Consider the following 17,981-nt stretch of genomic DNA (forward strand, 5'->3'; position numbering starts at 1 on the left):
AAATATAAGTTGGCAACATATAGAGACAGTCCCTACCCAACAGTAGGCTCACAGTCTAAAAGGGGGAGACAGAGAACAAAACGAAACATACTAACAAAATAAAATAAATAGAGTAGATATGTACAAGTAAAATAAATAAATAAATAGAGTAACAAATATGTACAAACATATATACATATATACAGGTGCTGTGGGGAAGGGAAGGAGGTAAGATGAGGGGTGGAGAGGGGGACGAGGGGGAGAGGAAGGAAGGGGCTGAGTCTGGGAAGGCCTCCCGGAGTAGGTGAGCTCTCAGTAGGGCCTTGAAGGGAGGAAGAGAGCTAGCTTGGTGGATGGGCAGAGGGAGGGCATTCCAGGCCCGGGGGATGACGTGGGCCGGGGATCGGTGGTGGGACAGCCGAGAACGAGGCACGGTGAGGAGATTAGCGGCGGAGGAGAGGAGGGTGCTGGGTGGGCTGTAGAAGGAGAGAAGGGAGGTGAGGTAGGAGGGGGCGAGGTGATGGAGAGCCTTGAAGCCCAGGGTGAGGAGTTTCTGCCTGATGCGCAGGTTGATTGGTAGCCACTGGAGATTTTTGAGGACGGGAGTAGCATGCCCAGAGCGTTTCTGGACAAAGACAATCCGGGCAGCAGCATGAAGTATGGATTGAAGTGGGGAGAGACACGAGGATGGGAGATCAGAGAGAAGGCTGATGCAGTAGTCCAGAAGGGATAGGATGAGAGCTTGAACGAGCAGGGTAGCGGTTTGGATGGAGAGGAAAGGGCAGATCTTGGCAATGTTGGGGAGCTGAGACCAGCAGGTTTTGGTGACGGCTTGGATGTGAGGGGTGAACGAGAGAGCGGAGTCGAGGATGACACCAAGGTTGCGGGCTTGTGAGACGGGAAGGATGGTAGTGCCGTCAACAGAGATGGGAAAGTCAGGGAGAGGGCAGGGTTTGGGAGGGAAGACAAGGAGTTCAGTCTTGGACATGTTGAGTTTTAGGTGGCAGGCAGACATCCAGATGGAGATGTCCTGAAGGCAGGAGGAGATGCGAGCCTGGAGAGAGGGGGAGAGAGCAGGGGCAGAGATGTAGATCTGGGTGTCATCAGCGTAGAGATGATAGTTGAAACCGTGGGAGCGAATGAGGTCACCAAGGGAGTGAGTGTAGATCGAGAACAGAAGGGGACCAAGCACTGAACCTTGGGGAACCCCCACAGTAAGGGGATGGGAGGAGGAGGAGGAGCCTGCAAAAGAGACTGAGAATGAACGACCGGAGAGATGAGGAGAACCAGGAGAGGACGGAGTCTGTGAAGCCAAGGTCAGATAGCGTGTTGAGGAGAAGTGGGTGGTCCACAGTGTCGAAGGCAGCTGAGAGGTCGAGGAGGATTAGGATAGAGTAGGAGCCGTTGGATTTGGCAAGCAGGAGGTCATTGGTGACCTTTGAGAGGGCAGTTTCCGTGGAATGCAGGGGACGGAAGCCAGACTGGAGGGGGTCGAGGAGAGAGTTGGTGTTGAGGAAATCGAGTTAGCGCATGTAGGCAACTCGTTCAGACTCACTCAAAATCACAAGGCAGGCACAGCATGAGAGAGTCCAATTGGGTTCCCTCAATCGGACAGGGCAGGTGTGCCTAGCGCAGAGCTGCCCCGACTATACTGTTGATGCTCCTAAGACTGGAAGCTCCTTGAGGGCAGTGGAAGTGTCTACCGATTCTACTGTATTGTACTCTGCCAAGTGAGTAGCACAGTGCTCTGTACGTACTAAGTGCTCAGTAAGTACCAGGCTTGATATTGTCACAAGATGTTTGGGGGATGTCATTTTTTATTTTTATGGTATTTGTTAAGCGCTTACTATGTGCCAGGCACCGTACTAAGCGCTAGGGTAGATACAAGACAGTAGGTTGGATACAATCCATCTCCCACATGGGGCTCACAGTCTTAGTTGCCCAGATTTCTAGCCCTCCCTGAAGGGCTGGGAAATGGGGGTTGGGCAGGGGTCCAGGAGAGAATGTGGGCTGTGAGTCCTTGTGGGCAGGGAATGGTTCTAATCAATCAATCAATCAATGGTATTTAATAGTAATAATAATGATGGTATTCGTTAAGTGCTTACTATGTGTCAAGCACTGTTCTAAGCACTGGGGTAGATACAAGCTAATCAGGTTGGACACAGTCCCTGTCCCACATGGGGCCTACACTCTTAATCCCCAATTTACAGATGAGGTAACTGAGGTACAGAGAAGTGGAGTGACTTGGCTAAGCTCACCCAGCAGATGAGTGGCAGAACCGGGTTTAGAACCCAGGTCTTCTGACTCCCAGGCCCGAGCTCTATCCACTAGCTGCTTCTCTGTGAAGGGGGAGGGAGTTACAGGATAGAGGGAAGACATGGGCAAGATAGACTGTAAGCTTGTTGTGGGCTGGGAATGTGTCTACCAACTCCGTCATATTGAACTGTCCCAAGCGCTTATTACATTACTCAGCGGGTGCTCAATAAATATGATCATGAATTGGTGGAGAGGAGAGGGGCAAGAAGCAGCAGGCCTGTCCTTGGGGTTGGGGTCCATTCCAAGTGGAAAGAGGGGCTGGGCTGTTGGTCATCAGGCTGACGAGAGCCCAATAGCTCTGGGCGACTTTCTCCCCAGCCCCACCTGTGGGCATAGGGAGGACCAGCCCACTTTGTCTAAACTCTCAGCTCATTGTGGGCAGGGAATGTGTCTCTTATATTGTTCTATTGTCTTCTGTTGTCCTCTCCTAAGTGCTACAGTGCTCTGCACACAGTAAGTGCTCAATAAATAAAACACTGGGCTCACAGTCAAAGAGGGAGAAGAGGGATTGAATCTCCATTTTGCAGATGAGGGACTGAGGCACAGAAATGTTAAGAGGTTTGCCCACGGTCCCACAGCAAGTAGGTGGCGGAGCTGGGATTTGAACCCAGAGCCCCCGACTCCCAGGCTTGTGCTCTTTCCAGACTAATGACTTATTTTCCCCTACTGTGTCACCCCATCAAGCCAGCATTTATGTCTAGATTCTTCAACTTAGAACCCAGGGCCTCTGATACCCAGGCCCACGCTCTATCCACTAGCCCACTCTGCTTCATCATCACCATCATCATCATCTGCATCGTTGTGGAGAGCACTGGTTGGTATTTAGAGACCCTGAAATGAAAAATTGGACAGAACGCCTGCCTCTGGGGAACTTGACACCCAGGAAAATTTGGGGAGGCAATGTGGCCTAAAGGAAAGAGTATAGGATGGGAAATCAGGACAGTGCTCTGCACACAGTAAGTGCTCAATAAATACAATTGATTGATTGATTGACCTGTCCTGCCATTGTCCTGCAGGGGGACCATGAGAAGCAGCATGGCATAATGGATAGAGCATGGGGCCTGGGGGTCAGAAGTCATGGGTTCAAATCCTGGCTTGGCCACTTGTCTGCCGTGTTACCTTGGGCAAGTCACTTCACTTCTCTAGGCCTCAGTTCTCTAATCTCGAAAATGGGGATTAGAGACTGTGAGCCCCACATGGGACAGAGACTGTGTCCAATCCTATCTACTTGTATCCACCCCAGCACTTAGTACAGGGCCTGGCACATAGTTAAGTGCTTAACAAATGATTATTATTATTACTATTAAAGATTAGTGCGGAAGATTTCCTATAGAATATTAGTCTTCAGTAGAATTTGACAGAGCTGAACACTGCAGTCCATCAGGTGCCACTCAGTGAGAGGAAAGCCCAGAAGGGCCAGCGTCTCACCCTGCCTCTGGCCCTCATCCTGTCGCCCTGGAGATGGAATCCTGGCTGGATCAATTTTTTTTTAAGTGTATTTGTTAAGCCTTTACTATGTGCTTCCTTCCAGTTAAGGAAACTGAGGGCCAGGGAAGTTAAGCAACTTGCTCAACGTCATACAGCAGGCAAGGGATGGAGCCTGGATTAAGAGTAATAATAATAATAATAATAATGATGATGATGATAATAATAATGATAATAGTATTTGTTAATACTACTACTAATGATAATGTTATTTGTTAAGTGCATGTGCCAAGGCTGTTCTAAGTGCTGGGGTAGATTCAAGGTAATCAGATTGTCCCACCTGGGGCTCACAGTCTTCAACTCCATTTTACAGATGAGGTAACTGAGACACAGAGAAGTGAAGTGGCTTGCCCAAAGTCACACAGCAGTCAGGTGGTGGAGCCGGGATTAGAACCCACATCATCTGAGTCCCAAGCCCGTGCTCCTTCCATTAAGCCACACTGCTTTTTAGTGGTTAAAGCATGGGCCTGGGAGTCAGAAGGACCTGGGTTCTAGTTCCAATATGTCATTTGTCAAACAATCAATCAATCGTATTTATTGAGCGCTTACTATGTGCAGAGCACTGTACTAAGTGCTTGGGAAGTACAAGTTGGCAACATATAGAGACAGTCCCTACCCAGCAGTGGGCTCACAGTCTAAAAGGGGGAGACAGAGAACAAAACCAAACATACTAACAAAATAAAATGAATAGATATGTACAAGTAAAATAAATAAATAGAGTAATAAATATGTACAAACATATATACATATATACAGGTACTGTGGGGAAGGGAAGGAGGTAAGATGGGGGGATGGAGAGGGGGACGAGGGGGGAGAGGAAGGAAGGGGCTCAGTCTGGGAAGGCCTCCTGGAGGAGGTGAGCTCTCAGCAGGGCCTTGAAGGGAGGAAGAGAGCTAGCTTGGCGGATGGGCAGAGGGAGGGCATTCCAGGCCACATTTGTCTTCTGTGTGACCTTAGGTGAGTCACTTCAGTTCTCTGTGGTTCATTTCTCTCATCTTTAAAATGAGTAATAAGACTGTGAGCCCTTTGTGGGACAGGGATTGTGTCCAACCCGATTACATTGTATTTACCCCAATACTTAGTACAGTTTCTGGCACATAGTAAGCACTTAACAAATGACACTAGTCATTATTATTATTATTGTTAACTCAGGGCTTCTGATTTCCGGGCCCAGGCTCTCTCCACTGGACTGAACTTCATGATGTAAGCCCGTTGTGGGCAGGGATTGTCTTTCTTTATTGCCTGGAATGCCCTCCCTCTACACATCTGCCAAATTAGCTCTCTCCCTCCCTTTAAAGCCCTACTGAGAGCTCACACCCTCCAGGAGGCCTTCCCAGATTGAGCCCCCTTTTTCCTCTCCTCCCCACCCCCTGGCCCTACCTCCTTCCCCACCCCACAGCACTTGTATATATTTGTACAAGATTTATTACTCTATTTATTTTATTTATACATATTTACTATTCTATTTATTTTGTTAATGATGTGCCTATAGCTTTAATTCTATTTGTTCTGACGATTTTGACACCTGTCTTGTTTTGTTGTCTGTCTCCCCTTCTAGACTGTGAGCCTGTTGCTGGGTAGGGACCGTCTCTCTATGTTGCCGACTTGTACTTCCCAAGCGCTTAGTACGGTGCTCTGCACACAGTACGCGCTCAATAAATGCGATTGAATGAATGAGTGAATGAATGCTCTGCACACAGTAAATGTGTGTGTGTACACGTAGTGACGCATGCGTGGCTTTGAGCTGTGAGGCCCCACGGTGACCTCCGCCCCGGTCAGATGAACAGACGTCCAGGCTGGATCTGGACTCGTGGCCATCATGGTGGTTGGAATACCAGGCTGGCCCCGAGGGCACGCGAGGTGGGGACGTCTCGGGTGAGTGGAGCATTTCTGGTGGGCTTGCCCGGCCAGCGGTGTCTGAGGCTGCCAGGGGACCAGCGAGTTTCGGTTTCTGCTTGGGGTGGGGCTGAGGCAGGGCCATCTTCCTCCATCTGCCCATTCGTCCGTCCATCTGCCTGTCTGCCTGCCATCTGCCCCCTCGTCCCCCTCTCCATCCCCCCATCTTACCTCCTTCCCTTCCCCACAGCACCTGTATATTTGTATATATGTTTGTACATATTTATTACTCTATTTATTTTACTTGTACATATCTATTCTATTTTATTTTGTAGTATCTTTGGTTTTGTCTCCCCCTTTTAGGCTGTGAGCCCACTGTTGGGTAGGGACTGTCTCTATATGTTGCCAATTTGTACTTCCCAAGCGCTTAGTACAGTGCTGTGCACACAGTAAGTGCTCAATAAATACGATTGATGATGATGATCTGCCGTCTGGGGGCCCGGTTGGCTTTGAAACGGGTTTGTGGTGGAGCATGGTGCAGTCAATGTGGTTATGGGAGTGGGCCGGGGAGAGGACACTACTTCCGGGTGGGCTCTGCCTTCTTCCTGCTCCTTCTCTGCTTCTTTCGGGAAGACTTCCCAGATTGTTTTTCTTTTTTCCCCTTTAATGGTATTTGTTAAGCACTTATCAAGTGTCAAGTGCTGTTCTGAGTGCTGGGGTAGATGCAAGTTAATCAGGTTGGACATAATGCATGTCCCACATCATCATAATAATAATCGGTATTTGTTAAGCACTTACTATGTGTGAATCGCTGGGTTGGATACAGGCAAATAATAATAATAATGTCATTTATTAAGCGCTTACTATGTGCAAAGCACTGTTCTAAGCACTAGGGAGGTTACAAGGTGATCAGGTTGTCCCACGGGGGGCTCACAGTCAATCCCCATTTTATAGATGAGGTAATTGAGGCGCAGAGAACTTAAGTGACTTACCCAAAGTCACACAGCTGACAGCTGGCGGAGCCAGGATTTGAACCTATGACACTGACTCCAAAGCCCGGGCTCTTTCCACTGAGCCACGCTGCTTCTCTGAAATCAGGATGGACACAGTCCCTGTCCCACATGAGGCTCATAGACTCAATCCTCATTTTACAGATGAGGTAACTGAGCCCCAGAGAAGTGAAGTGACTTACCCAGTGTCACACAACAGACAAGTGGCAAGACTGGGATTAGAACCCAGGTCCTTTTGACTTCCAGGTCTACGCTCTATCTACTAGGCCGTGCACAAGGGGCTCACAGGCTAAGTAATGAATCCCTACTTCACCGTTGAGGAAACTGAGGTACAGAGAAGAGAAGCGACTTGCCCAGGGTCCCACAACAGGAAGTTGGCAGAGCCAGGATTAGAACCCAGTTCTTCTGTCTCCCAGGTGCGGGCTCTTTTCTTAGGCCCCACTGCTTCAACCCCACCTGCCCGGGTTCATTCCATCCCCATCAGGCCACCAGGCTCAACTCTCTGTTTATGAGCCTCGGGGTCTTCCCTGCCGCTTATACTTTGTTCCGTCTGTCTCAACTGTGGTTCCTCCTTTTTCGGACTGCCACCTTCCTGAGGTCCACATATTTGCCGGCCGCCTCCCAGGCACTCTCCCCTTGTCCCTCTAATAATAATAATAACAATAATTGCAACATTTGTTAAGTGCTTATTGTGTGCCAGGACTGTTCTAATAATAATAATAATAATAATGATGGTATTTGTTAAGCGCTTACTATGTGCCGGGCACTGTACCAGGCGCTGAAATGATAAAATCCAAAATGACACCGCATGGTGTCATTCCTTTCGTCTTCAGCTCTGTATGGTCAGCAGGCCAGTCATCCCATACTGGCAGTTGAGAAGCGAGTATATTTTTATAATAGAAAGGGTTGGAGTAACTTTTTCTCTTGGAGGTTAATATTCTAAGCACTGGGGTGGATACAATTTATATTAATATCTGCCTCCCCCTCTAGATTATAAGATTGTTGTGGGCAGGGAAAGTGTTTATTGTTATACGGTATTCTCCCAAGTGCTTAGTGTGGTGCTTTGCACACAGTAAGTGTGCGATAAATATAATTGAATGAATGAATAAATACAAGAAAATTAGGTTGGACACAGTCCCTGTGCCATATGGGGCTCACAGCCTTAACCCCCATTTTACAGCTGAGGAAACTAAGGCCCATAGAATTGAAGTGACTTGCCCAAGATCACACAGCAGATAAATGGTGGAGCCTGGATTAGAACCCAGGTCCTTTGGATGCCCAGGCTCTACCCACTAAGCCACGCCGCTTCTCACTAAGACATGCCGAGGCTATGGGGATTCTACCATCTCTGTTTGGCTCGGGGGCGGGGAGCTGGTTCTGAGCAGATTTGAACACACGTGGCTCTCTGACGGGCTGTTGACATACACACTGTCAGGCTCGGTCTAGTTGAGGAAGCCATCTGGTTGTTTTTTTTTTTTTAATGCTATTTGCTAAGCACTTACTATGGGCCAGGTTCTGGGATTGATACCAGCTTATCAGGTGTTGGAAACAATCCTTGTCCCACATGGGGCTCCCGATCTTAATCCTCATTTTTCCAAATGAGGAGACCGAGGCCCAGAGAAGTGAAGTGTCTTGCCCAAGTTCACACAGCAGATCGGTGCAGGGGCCAGGATGAGACCCGTGTGGGACAGGGACCGTGTCTGACCTGATTATTGTGTACGTTCCCCCGTGCTGATTCCCCAGAACTATTGCGAAGGGCTCTCTGTCATGTGGAAGAAGCCCAAATTCAATGGAATCACCTCCAGAAAGATCCTTAAGAGTAAAGACAACTTTCTTTTCCCTCCCCTAGGCTGTTTGGATTCTGATCTGAAGCAGGGGAATGGTCAGGCTGTTTGGATTCTGATCTGAAGCAGGGGAATGGTCAGGATGCCCTCTTCATTCAACTGTATTTATTGAGTGCTGATTGTGCTTATTAAAGCACTGTACTAAGTGCTTGGGGGAGAGCACAACAGTAAGGTTATTGCTACCCCTGCGGCTTTCCGACTAAATGGTGGGGCTTCGGGGTAGAACGAGAAATCCGGATCACTAATAAAAATGTTTGTTAGGCATTTACAGTGGGCCAGTCCTGCATTAAGATACCAAGTAAGCAGATGTGGCACAGTTCCTGTCCCACAGGGGACTCTCAGTCAAAGAAGGAGGGAGAACAGGTATTGAATTCCCATTTTCACAGATGAGGAAACTGAGGCACCGAAAAGCAAAGTAACTTGCCTGAGGTCACACACTAGGCAAGTGTGGAGCGAGGATTAGAACCCAGGTCCTCTGGTTCCCAGGCCTGGCTCTTTCTGCTAGGCCCTGCAGGGTAGTATTAGTAGGAGTAGGAGTAGTAATAATATTTGTTCAGCAAATGTAGTAAGTGCTGGGAAAGGAAACACAGGTAGGAATTAGAAAGATTCCTTTTTTTTAATGGTACAATTTCATTCATTCATTCAGTCTTATTTATTGAGCGCTTACTGTGTGCAAAGTACTAAGGATTTAGGAGAGTACAACACAACAGAAAGGACACATTCCCTGCCCACAACGAGCTCACAGTCAAGGGAAGCGGAAACACCAGCACTTAGCACGTAGTAAGCAGTTAACAAATACCATCATTATCAGTGAGAAGGGTCCCCCCCACCCCCTTTTTTTTTTAATGGCAAGATCTGATTGTGTCTTGCTCTTCCGCCTGGGATGTGTCTTCAGGGTGCCCCGTGCTGATTCCCCAGAGCTATTGCAAAGGGCTCTCTGTCATGTGGAAGAAGCCCAAATTCAATGGAATCACCTCCAGAAAGATCCTTAAGAGTAAAGGCAACTTTCTTTTCCCTCCCCTAGGCTGTTTGGATTCTGATCTGAAGCAGGGGAATGGTCAGGCTGTTTGGATTCTGATCTGAAGCAGGGCAATGATTAGGATGCCCTCTTCATTCAGCTGTATTTATTGAGTGCTTACTGTGCTTATTAAAGCACTGTACTAAGTGCTTGGGGTACAGCACAACAGTAAGGTTGTCGCCACCGCCGGCACCCCCCCTTTCTCACATGGACAGTGGAGCACTGCAGTCCCAAATGGACTTTCCTGCCTCCGGGGCTGGTTCCTTCTGCTCTTCAGGAGTCCTTGAGCCCACTCAGGTTTGCTGATTTGCTGCTGAGAGTGTGTTGAAAGGGAAGTGCTGATAGGGGCAAGTTTTCCTTTGTGCTGGCGTCCTTCCTGTTGTTGGCGTGTGTCCCATGTAGCAGGACTGCGTTTTGGTCCTTCCCTAGCGCCTGCCCTTGTATCTGACCCCCATGTGTTCTCGCCTTTCCTTGCTCTCCCCTGCTCCATTCTCCACCCTCACTGTCTTCCACAATTATTTTAAAAACCTCCAAGCCCAGACCCATCTCCCATCCCGTCCCAAGCCCATCTTTTCCCTTTCCTCTCCTCCCTCTCCACCCCCCCCGCCAAGCCAGATCATTCGCTCCCATGGGTTCAACTACCACCTCTATGGGGATGATGCTCAAATCTACATCTCCAGCCCTGATTGCTCTCCCTCTCTGCAGACTCCCATCTCCTCCTGCCTTTGAGACATCTCTGCTTGGATGTCCTCCCATCAGCTCAAGCTTAACATTTCCAGTACTGACACCCAAACCCTGTCCTCCCTGTGGCTTTCCCATCACTGTTGGCGGCACCACCATCCTTTCTGTCTCTCACACCCGTAACCTTGGCTTTATCCTTGCCTTCTCTCTCTCTCATTCATCCCACATATTCAATCCATCACTAAATCCCATTGGTTCTATCTTCACAACATCACTAAAATATGCCCTTTCTTCTCCATCCAAACTGCTACCACATTAATACAATCACTCATCTTCTCCCACCCTGATTATTGCATCAGTCACCTTGCTGACCTCCCAACCTCCTGCCTCTCCCCACTCCAGTCCATACTTCTCTCTGCTGCCTGGATCATTTTTCTACAAAATCTTTCAGACCATGTGTCCTCACTCCTCAAGAACCTCCAGTGGTTGCCCATCCACCTCCACATCAAACAAAAACTCCTCACCATTGGCTTTAAAACATTCCATCACTTTGCCCCCTCCTATTTCACCTCGCTACTACCCAGCCCGCATACTTCAATCCTCTAATGCTAACCTTCTCACTGTGTCTCAGTCTTGTCTATCTAGCTGCCCACACTTTGCCCACATCCTCCCTCTGGCTTGGAATGCCCTCCCTCCTCAAATCGTACAGACAATTACTCTCCCCCACTTCAAAACCTTATTGAAGGCACATCTATTCCAAGGTGCTTTCCCTAAGCCCTCCTTTCCTCTTCTCCAGCTCCCTTTGCCCTGACTTTCTCCCTTTGTTCTTCCCAACACCCCCCGGCCCGCAACCCCACAGCACTTATGTCCATATAATAACGATGGCACTTATTAAGTGCTTACTGTGTGCAAAGCACTGTTCTAAGCGCTGTCATTTATTTATTTATTTATATTAATGTCTGTCTCCCCCACCCTTAGACTGTAAGCTCATTGTGGGTAGGTAATGTGTCAGTTTATTGTTGTATTGTGCTCTCCCAAGGGCTTAATACAGTGCTCTGCACACAGTAAGCCCTCAGTAAATAGGATTTAATGAATGAATGGTTCTGGTGGGCAGAGGAGCAGCAAAACCTGGAGCAGGGGAGTGGTGAGACTTTCTGGGCTCAGGTGGCCTCGGGGTGAGGGGTTGGGAAGGAGGGCTTCGGCCAAGTGGGGTCTCCAGGACATCTCAAGCAGCTCCCCACTCTAGTCCATACTTCACTCTGCTTCCCGGATCATTTTCCTACAAAAACACTCAGGCCGTGATTCCCCTACTCTTCAAGAACCTCCAGTGGTTGCCCATCCACCTTTGCATCAAACAGAAACTCCTCACCATCAGCTTGAAAACAGTCCATCACCTTGCCCCCTCCTACCTCACTTCGCTACTCTTCTACTACCATGCAGCTCACACACTACACTCCTCTGATGCCAACCTACTCACTGTATCTCAGTCTCATCTCTCTCACTGCCAACCTCTCACCCACATCCTGCCTTTGGCCTGGTACGCCCTGGCTACATATCCAGTGTTTAAGCTCCTTGTGGGCAGGGAACGTACCTACTAACTCTGTTGTTTTACATTCTCCTAAGAAGCACCTAGCAGCTGACCAGTGGGGGAGCTAGGATTAGAACCCACGACCTCTGACTCCCAAGCCCGGGTTCTTTCATTCATTCATTCATTGTCGTATTTATTGAGTGCTTACTGTGTGCAGAGCACTCTACTAAGTGCTTGGGAAGTACAAGTTGGCAACATAGCCACGGTGCTCAGTCATATATATTGAGCACTTACTCTGTGCAAAACACTGTACTAAGCCCTTGGGAGAGTACTCTATAACAATGAACAGACAATCTAGAGTTTAGTCTTTAGTTCCCCAAGATCATTAATAGTGATTTCTGTCAAGTGCTTGTTAGTCAAGTGCTAAATTCCTGGGTAGATGTAACATTATATGACTGGACACAGTTCCTGTTCTACGGGGATCATGGTCTAAAAGGGAAGGACAGAAGATATAATAATGATGGTATTTGTTAAGCGCTTACTATGTGCCAAGCACTGTTCTAAACCCTGGGGTAGATACAAGGTCATCAGGTTGTCCCATGTGGGGCTCACAGCCATCACCCCCATTTTACAGATGAGGTAACTGAGGCACCGAGAAGTAAAGTGATATGCCCAAGGTCACACAGCAGACAAGTGGCAGAGCTGGGATTAGTTTTATTCCCATTTCACAGATGTGGAAACTGAGGCCCAGAGGAGTGAAAGAACTCATTCAAAGGTCACACAGCAGACCAGTGACAGAAGCAGGACTAGAACCTAGGTCTCTTGGCTCCTGGCCCCATCTCTTTCTCCTTGGGCCCAGGTGCGGATCCCAAAATGGAGCCACAATCTCAATCTCTCTCCTGCCCCTCTTTCCCTTCTTTCTTTCCTCCCTCCCCACTGCCTGCTCTCTTTTTCTTGGGCTTAGAGACCAGTCACTTAGTCATTCCTATTTACTGATCACTTACTGATCACTGTGTGCAGAGCACTGTATGAAGTACTTGGGAGAGAACAATACAACAGTAAACAGGCACATTCTCTGCCCACAAAGAGCTCACAGTCTAGAGTCCATGGTGGTAGTAGCTGTTGTAATAATAATAATAATGATAATGATGGTATTTGTTAAGCGCTTACTGTGTGCCAAGCACTGTTTTAAGCGCTGGGGTGGAAGGTGTGGAGAAGGTGGGTGAAAAAGAAAGAGAGGGGAGGCAATAATAATAATGATGGTATTTGTTAAGCGCTTACTATGTGCCAAGCACTGTTTTAAGCGCTGGGGTGGAAGGTGTGGAGAAGGTGGGTGAAAAAGAAAGAGAGGGGAGGCAGTAATAATAAAGATGGTATTTGTTAAAGCGCTTACTATGTGCCAAGCACTGTTTTAAGCACGGGGGTAGATACAAGGTAATTTGGTTGTCCCATGTGGGGTTCAGTCATAATCCCCATTTTACAGATTGGATAACTGGGGCCCAGAGAAGTTGTGACTTGCCCAAAATCACCCAGCTGATAGTGGCGGAGTGGGGATTAGAACCCACAACCTCTGACTCCCAAGCCCGCTAATGGTGGCATTTATTGGGTGCCTACTTAGTATATGGGGCAACCAGACAGCCCTGAGGAAAACAGTCAGAGCCCTCTTTCTGTGAGCCCGTTGTTGGGTAGGGACCGTCTCCGTATGTTGCTGACTTGTACTTCCCAAGCACTTAGTACAGTGCCCTGCACACAGTAAGTGCTTAATAAATACGATTGAATTCATTCATTCATTCATTCAATCGTATGAATGAATAGGTCTGCTACCTGGTTTTCTTTTCATCCTACTCCTCGCATTTGTTTTCACTGAGGCTATTACCGCTTCCTCTGCAGCAGCCTTTTCTTATGGAGAGAGAGAGAGAGAGAGGGAGAGGGAGAGAGAGAGAGAGAGAGAGAGAGAGAGAGAGAGAGAGAGAGAGAGAACCTATCTCCTGTGCTGCTGCAGTGTCTGTTTCCTCCGAATGTGCTTCAGGCCTCTGTTGCAATTTCTTCCAAGTGTGTGCTCTTTCTTGCTCTCTCTCACTGCCCCCCTTCTCTTTCTCTCTCTTTCACCCACCCTCTGTCTCTCTTATTTGCTCAGCGTGGCTTAGTGGAAAGAACACCCTCTTGGGAGTCAGAGGTTGTGGGTTCTAATCCCAGCTCCTCCACTTATCAGCCATGTGACTTTGGCAAGTCACTTAACTTCTCTGTGCCTCAGTTATCTCATCTGTAAAATGGGGATTAAGGCTGCGAGCCCCACGTGGGACAAGCCGATTACCTTGTATCTACCCCAGCGATTAGAACAATGCTTGGGATGTAGTAAGGGTTTAACAAATGCCATCATTATTGTGATGTCTCCTCTCTCTTTCTCTTTCACCCACCTCCACTTCATTCATTCATTAATTCAGTCATATTTATTGAGCTCTTACTGTGTGCAGAGTACTGTACTAAGTGCTCGCTTATAAAGTACAATTTGGCAACAGATAGAGACAATCCCTATCCAGCATCTCCCTACTTCTCTTGCTCGTTCTGGATGCCTCCATCTCCTTCTCAGTCTCTCTCTTTCTCTCTGTCTCCTGTGGTCATGGGTTCAAATCCCGGCTCTGCCACTTGTCAGCTGGGTGACTTTGGGCAAGTCACTTAACTTCTCTGGGCCTCAGTTACCTCATCTGTGAAATGGGGATTAAGGCTGTGAGCCCCCCATGGGACAACCTGATCACCTTGTAACCCCCCCAGTGCTTAGAACAGTGCTTGGCACAAAGTAAGCACTTAATAAATGCCATCATCATCATTATTATTATTTTATCCTCCCCCACATGCTTTTTCTTTCGATTGCTCTCTTGCTCTCTTCTCTCGCAGTCTCTCACTGCTGCCCCTTTCTCTTTCACTCACCCCCTCACTCCCTCATTCTCTTTTTCTCATTCCCTCTCTCACTCCCTCTTGCCCCCTTTCACTCTCTCTCTCCTCATTCTCTTGTTCTCTCACTGCTTTCCCCCCTCATCCCCCACTCTCTCATTCTATTCTTCTCTGACTCTTACTCTCTTGCTCTTTCTCTCTCTCATGTTCTTTCTGTCTTTGTCTTCCTCTCTTACATAAGCAGTTTCAGTCCCCCAGAGCCCCAGAGAGCATCACACTGGGGTGGAGGAGCAGGGGCGGAGGATTGGCCTCAGAGCTCGGTTTTGAGAAAATAATAATCTGTTAGAAAATCAGTAGATGACTCAGCCTGGAGAAGATTGTGGCAGGAGAGGGAAAGGTTGCTCTGATGGCCCCTGCCTGATGAAAGAGTCATCATTACCTCTCCCTGCTCGGGCCCTGTGGTGGCCCTGCCTGGGGGGCGGGTTGGAGGGGGAGCGGAGGGGGGTTCAGCCTCACATCTGGCTCTCCCTCCTTCCCGCTCACTTCCTGTTGGAGGCATGCCGGGTTTGGGGTTTGGAGAAGTGCCTGTGGGCACCAGCTGTGGGGCCCAGAGGCCCTTTCCCTCACCTTTGCCCATCCTGTGTCCCCGGAGACTCTACCAGGCCTCTCATTAGTGCCCGTCCTGTGCCTCTGGAGACTCTGCCAGTCCTCTCACTGGTGCCCGACCTGTACTTTCCAGGAGACTCTGCCAGTCCTCTCATTGGTGCCCATCCTGTGCTCTCCTGGAGACTACCAGACTTTTCACTGGTGTCCATCCTGTGCCCACTGGGAGACCTTACCAGTCCTCTCCCCCATGCCCATCCCGTGCTCCCTGGGAGACTCTACCAGTCGTATCCCCATGCCCATCCTGAGCTCCCCAGGAGACTCTGCCAGTCCTCTGACCCAGCCCCCTCCTGTGCTCACTGAGAGACTCTTCCAGGCCTCTCACTGGTGCCCGTCCAGTGTCCCTGGAGACTCCACAAGCCCTCTCACTGGTGTCCATCCTGTGCTCCCTGGAAGACTCTGCCAGTCCTCTCACTGGTGCCGGTCCCGTGCCTGCCCTGGGAGACTCTACCAGACATCTCACCGGTGTCCATCCTGTGCTCCGTGGTAGACCCTACCAGTTGTCTCCCCCCTTTCCAATCCTGTGTCCAATCCTGTGTCCCTGGAGACTCTGCCAGTCCTCTTCCCCATGCCTCTCCTATGCTTACTGGGAGATTGTTCCCACTGGTGGAAAGGATGGAGGTGACCATTGTTCTCCTCGTCTTCAAAATCCTGCTGGAATCACCTCTCGTCCTGGAGGCCTTCCCTGGTTAATGTCTCCACTCCAGCCCTTCCGCATTAACTAACCTCTTGGCCGCACACATGCATACACACAAATATACCCACCCCCCAGGATTTGTGTACATAACCTCATGCTCTGTTGCTTCCTCCTACTTGTGATTTATTTTAGTATCTGTCCCTTCTGTTAGATGATAAGCGACTTGAGGGCAGGGATTGTGTCTTTTAACTCTATTATACTCTCCTAGCTGCTTAGTACAGTGCTCTACACAGAGCACCTGCTCAATCAATCTGAGTGATTGATTGATAAGAGAGGGTGCTGGCATTTTCTTCAGCCTTCCCACACCAAGCCAAGCTCCCTTTTGTTCAGAAGCAGTGGGGCCTATTCATTCATTCATTCAATCGTATTTATTGAGTGCTTACTGTGTGCAGAGCACTGTACTAAGCGCTTGGGAAGTACAAGTTGGCAACATATAGAGACGGTCCCTACCCAACAGCGGGCTCACAGTCTAGAAGGGGGAGTGGATAGAGTGTGGTCCTGGGAGTAAGAAGGACCTGGGTTCTAATTCCAGCTCTGCCACCTGTCTGCTGTGTGACCTTGGGCAAGTTACTTCACTTATCTGGGCCTCAGTTCCCTCAAATGTAAAATGGCGATTAAGTCTGTGAGCCCCATGTGGGACAGGGACTGTGTCCCAACAGATTAGCTTGTGTTCCTATCTGTAATTTATTTATTTATATTAAGTCTATCTCCTCTTAGACTGTAAGCTTGTTATGGGCAGGGAATGTGTCTTTTGTTCTGTTGTACACTCCTGAGTGCTTGGTACAGTGCTCTGCACACAGTAAATACAATGAACTGACTGACTGATCTACCCCAGCACTTAGTAGCACTTAGTACAGTGCCTAGCACATAGTAAGCACTTAAATACCACTTAAAAAAAAAAACAAAAAACCCCCAAACATCCACCTCCCTGGCTTTGGAAGAGAGGGAAGGGAGTAAATACGATTGAATGAATGAAGGGACGGGGGCAGCCGTAGGGCTCTGTCCACTGGGGCTAAAGTTGAGGTCCTTGAGAGGTCATCGTGATCATACCTCTGCCTCCAGGCTAGATCTTGCCTCGATTCTCTCATCCAGGCTGGAATCTATTCTTCAGTCACTTCTGGCTGACTTTGGGAAGTTCTTTAGAGTCTAGGTCTTCCTGAAGTCTAACCTCCATCTCTCTTGTTGCAGTTCCAGTCAAGGGTAACTTGTCCCACCCGGGGAGAGCTTCAGGTTGTGGTCTTGGGTTGGCAGGTGGCAGGACACAGCTGTTGACTGTTAAAGGAGGGGCAGAGGGAGGGAGTGGGGTACCAGGGTGGGGAGGGGACCCTGAATTGGTGTCAGGGCTTGGAGTGGGGGGAGTCATTCGTGCATGCATTCATTCATTCATTCATTCAATCATATTAAGTGAGTGCTTACTGTGTGCAGAGCACTGTACTAAGCACTTGGGAGAGTACAAGACAGTAAACAGATACATTCATTGCCCATAACAAGCTTACAGTCTAGACAGGGGAGACAGACATTAATAGAAATAAATGAATAACAGATAAGGATTTAAGTGCTGTTGGGCTGGGAGGGGGGAAGAACAAAGGGAGCAAGTCAGGGCAATGCCAAAGGGAGTAGGAGGAGAGAAAAGGGGGCTTAATCAGGGAAGTACTATTGGAGGGAATAATAATAATAATGGTATTTGTGAAGTGCTAACTATGTGCCAAGCACTGTTCTAAGCACTGGGGTAGATACAAGGTAATCAGTTTGTCCCATGTGGGACTCACAGTTTTAATCCCCATTTTCCAGATGAAGTAACTGAGGCCCAGAAAAGTTAAGTGGCTTGCCCAAGGTTTCATAGCAGACAAGTGGTGGAGCTGGAATTAGAACCCACGTCCTCCGACTCCCAAGCCCGTGCTCTTGCCAGTAAGCCACACTGTTTCTCATACAAAGCCACGCTATGTGCTTTCAATAAGACTCTGAAGGAAGGGAGTGTAATTTTCTGCTGGCTTTGAGGAGAGAGGGCATTCCAGGCCAGAGGCAGGACGAG

General features: G+C 48.7%; 1 protein-coding gene across 10 annotated transcripts in view; it reads left to right on the forward strand.

Annotated features, from left to right (window-relative positions):
• Positions 1–17,981, forward strand: part of BIN1 (bridging integrator 1) — a 157,721-nt gene that overhangs the window by 63,921 nt on the left and 75,819 nt on the right. Inside the window, exon 1 of one of the 10 annotated variants that reach the window (XM_038760855.1) lies at positions 5,560–5,655. The exons of the other annotated variants lie outside the window; for them this stretch is intronic. Coding sequence (XP_038616783.1) covers positions 5,560–5,655 — 96 coding nt within the window. Of the gene's footprint in view, positions 1–5,559; positions 5,656–17,981 lie in introns of those variants that run through there. 10 annotated transcript variants of the gene reach the window in all.

This window comes from Tachyglossus aculeatus, chromosome 1 (genome assembly GCF_015852505.1).
Source record: "Tachyglossus aculeatus isolate mTacAcu1 chromosome 1, mTacAcu1.pri, whole genome shotgun sequence".
Lineage (NCBI taxonomy): Eukaryota > Metazoa > Chordata > Mammalia > Monotremata > Tachyglossidae > Tachyglossus > Tachyglossus aculeatus.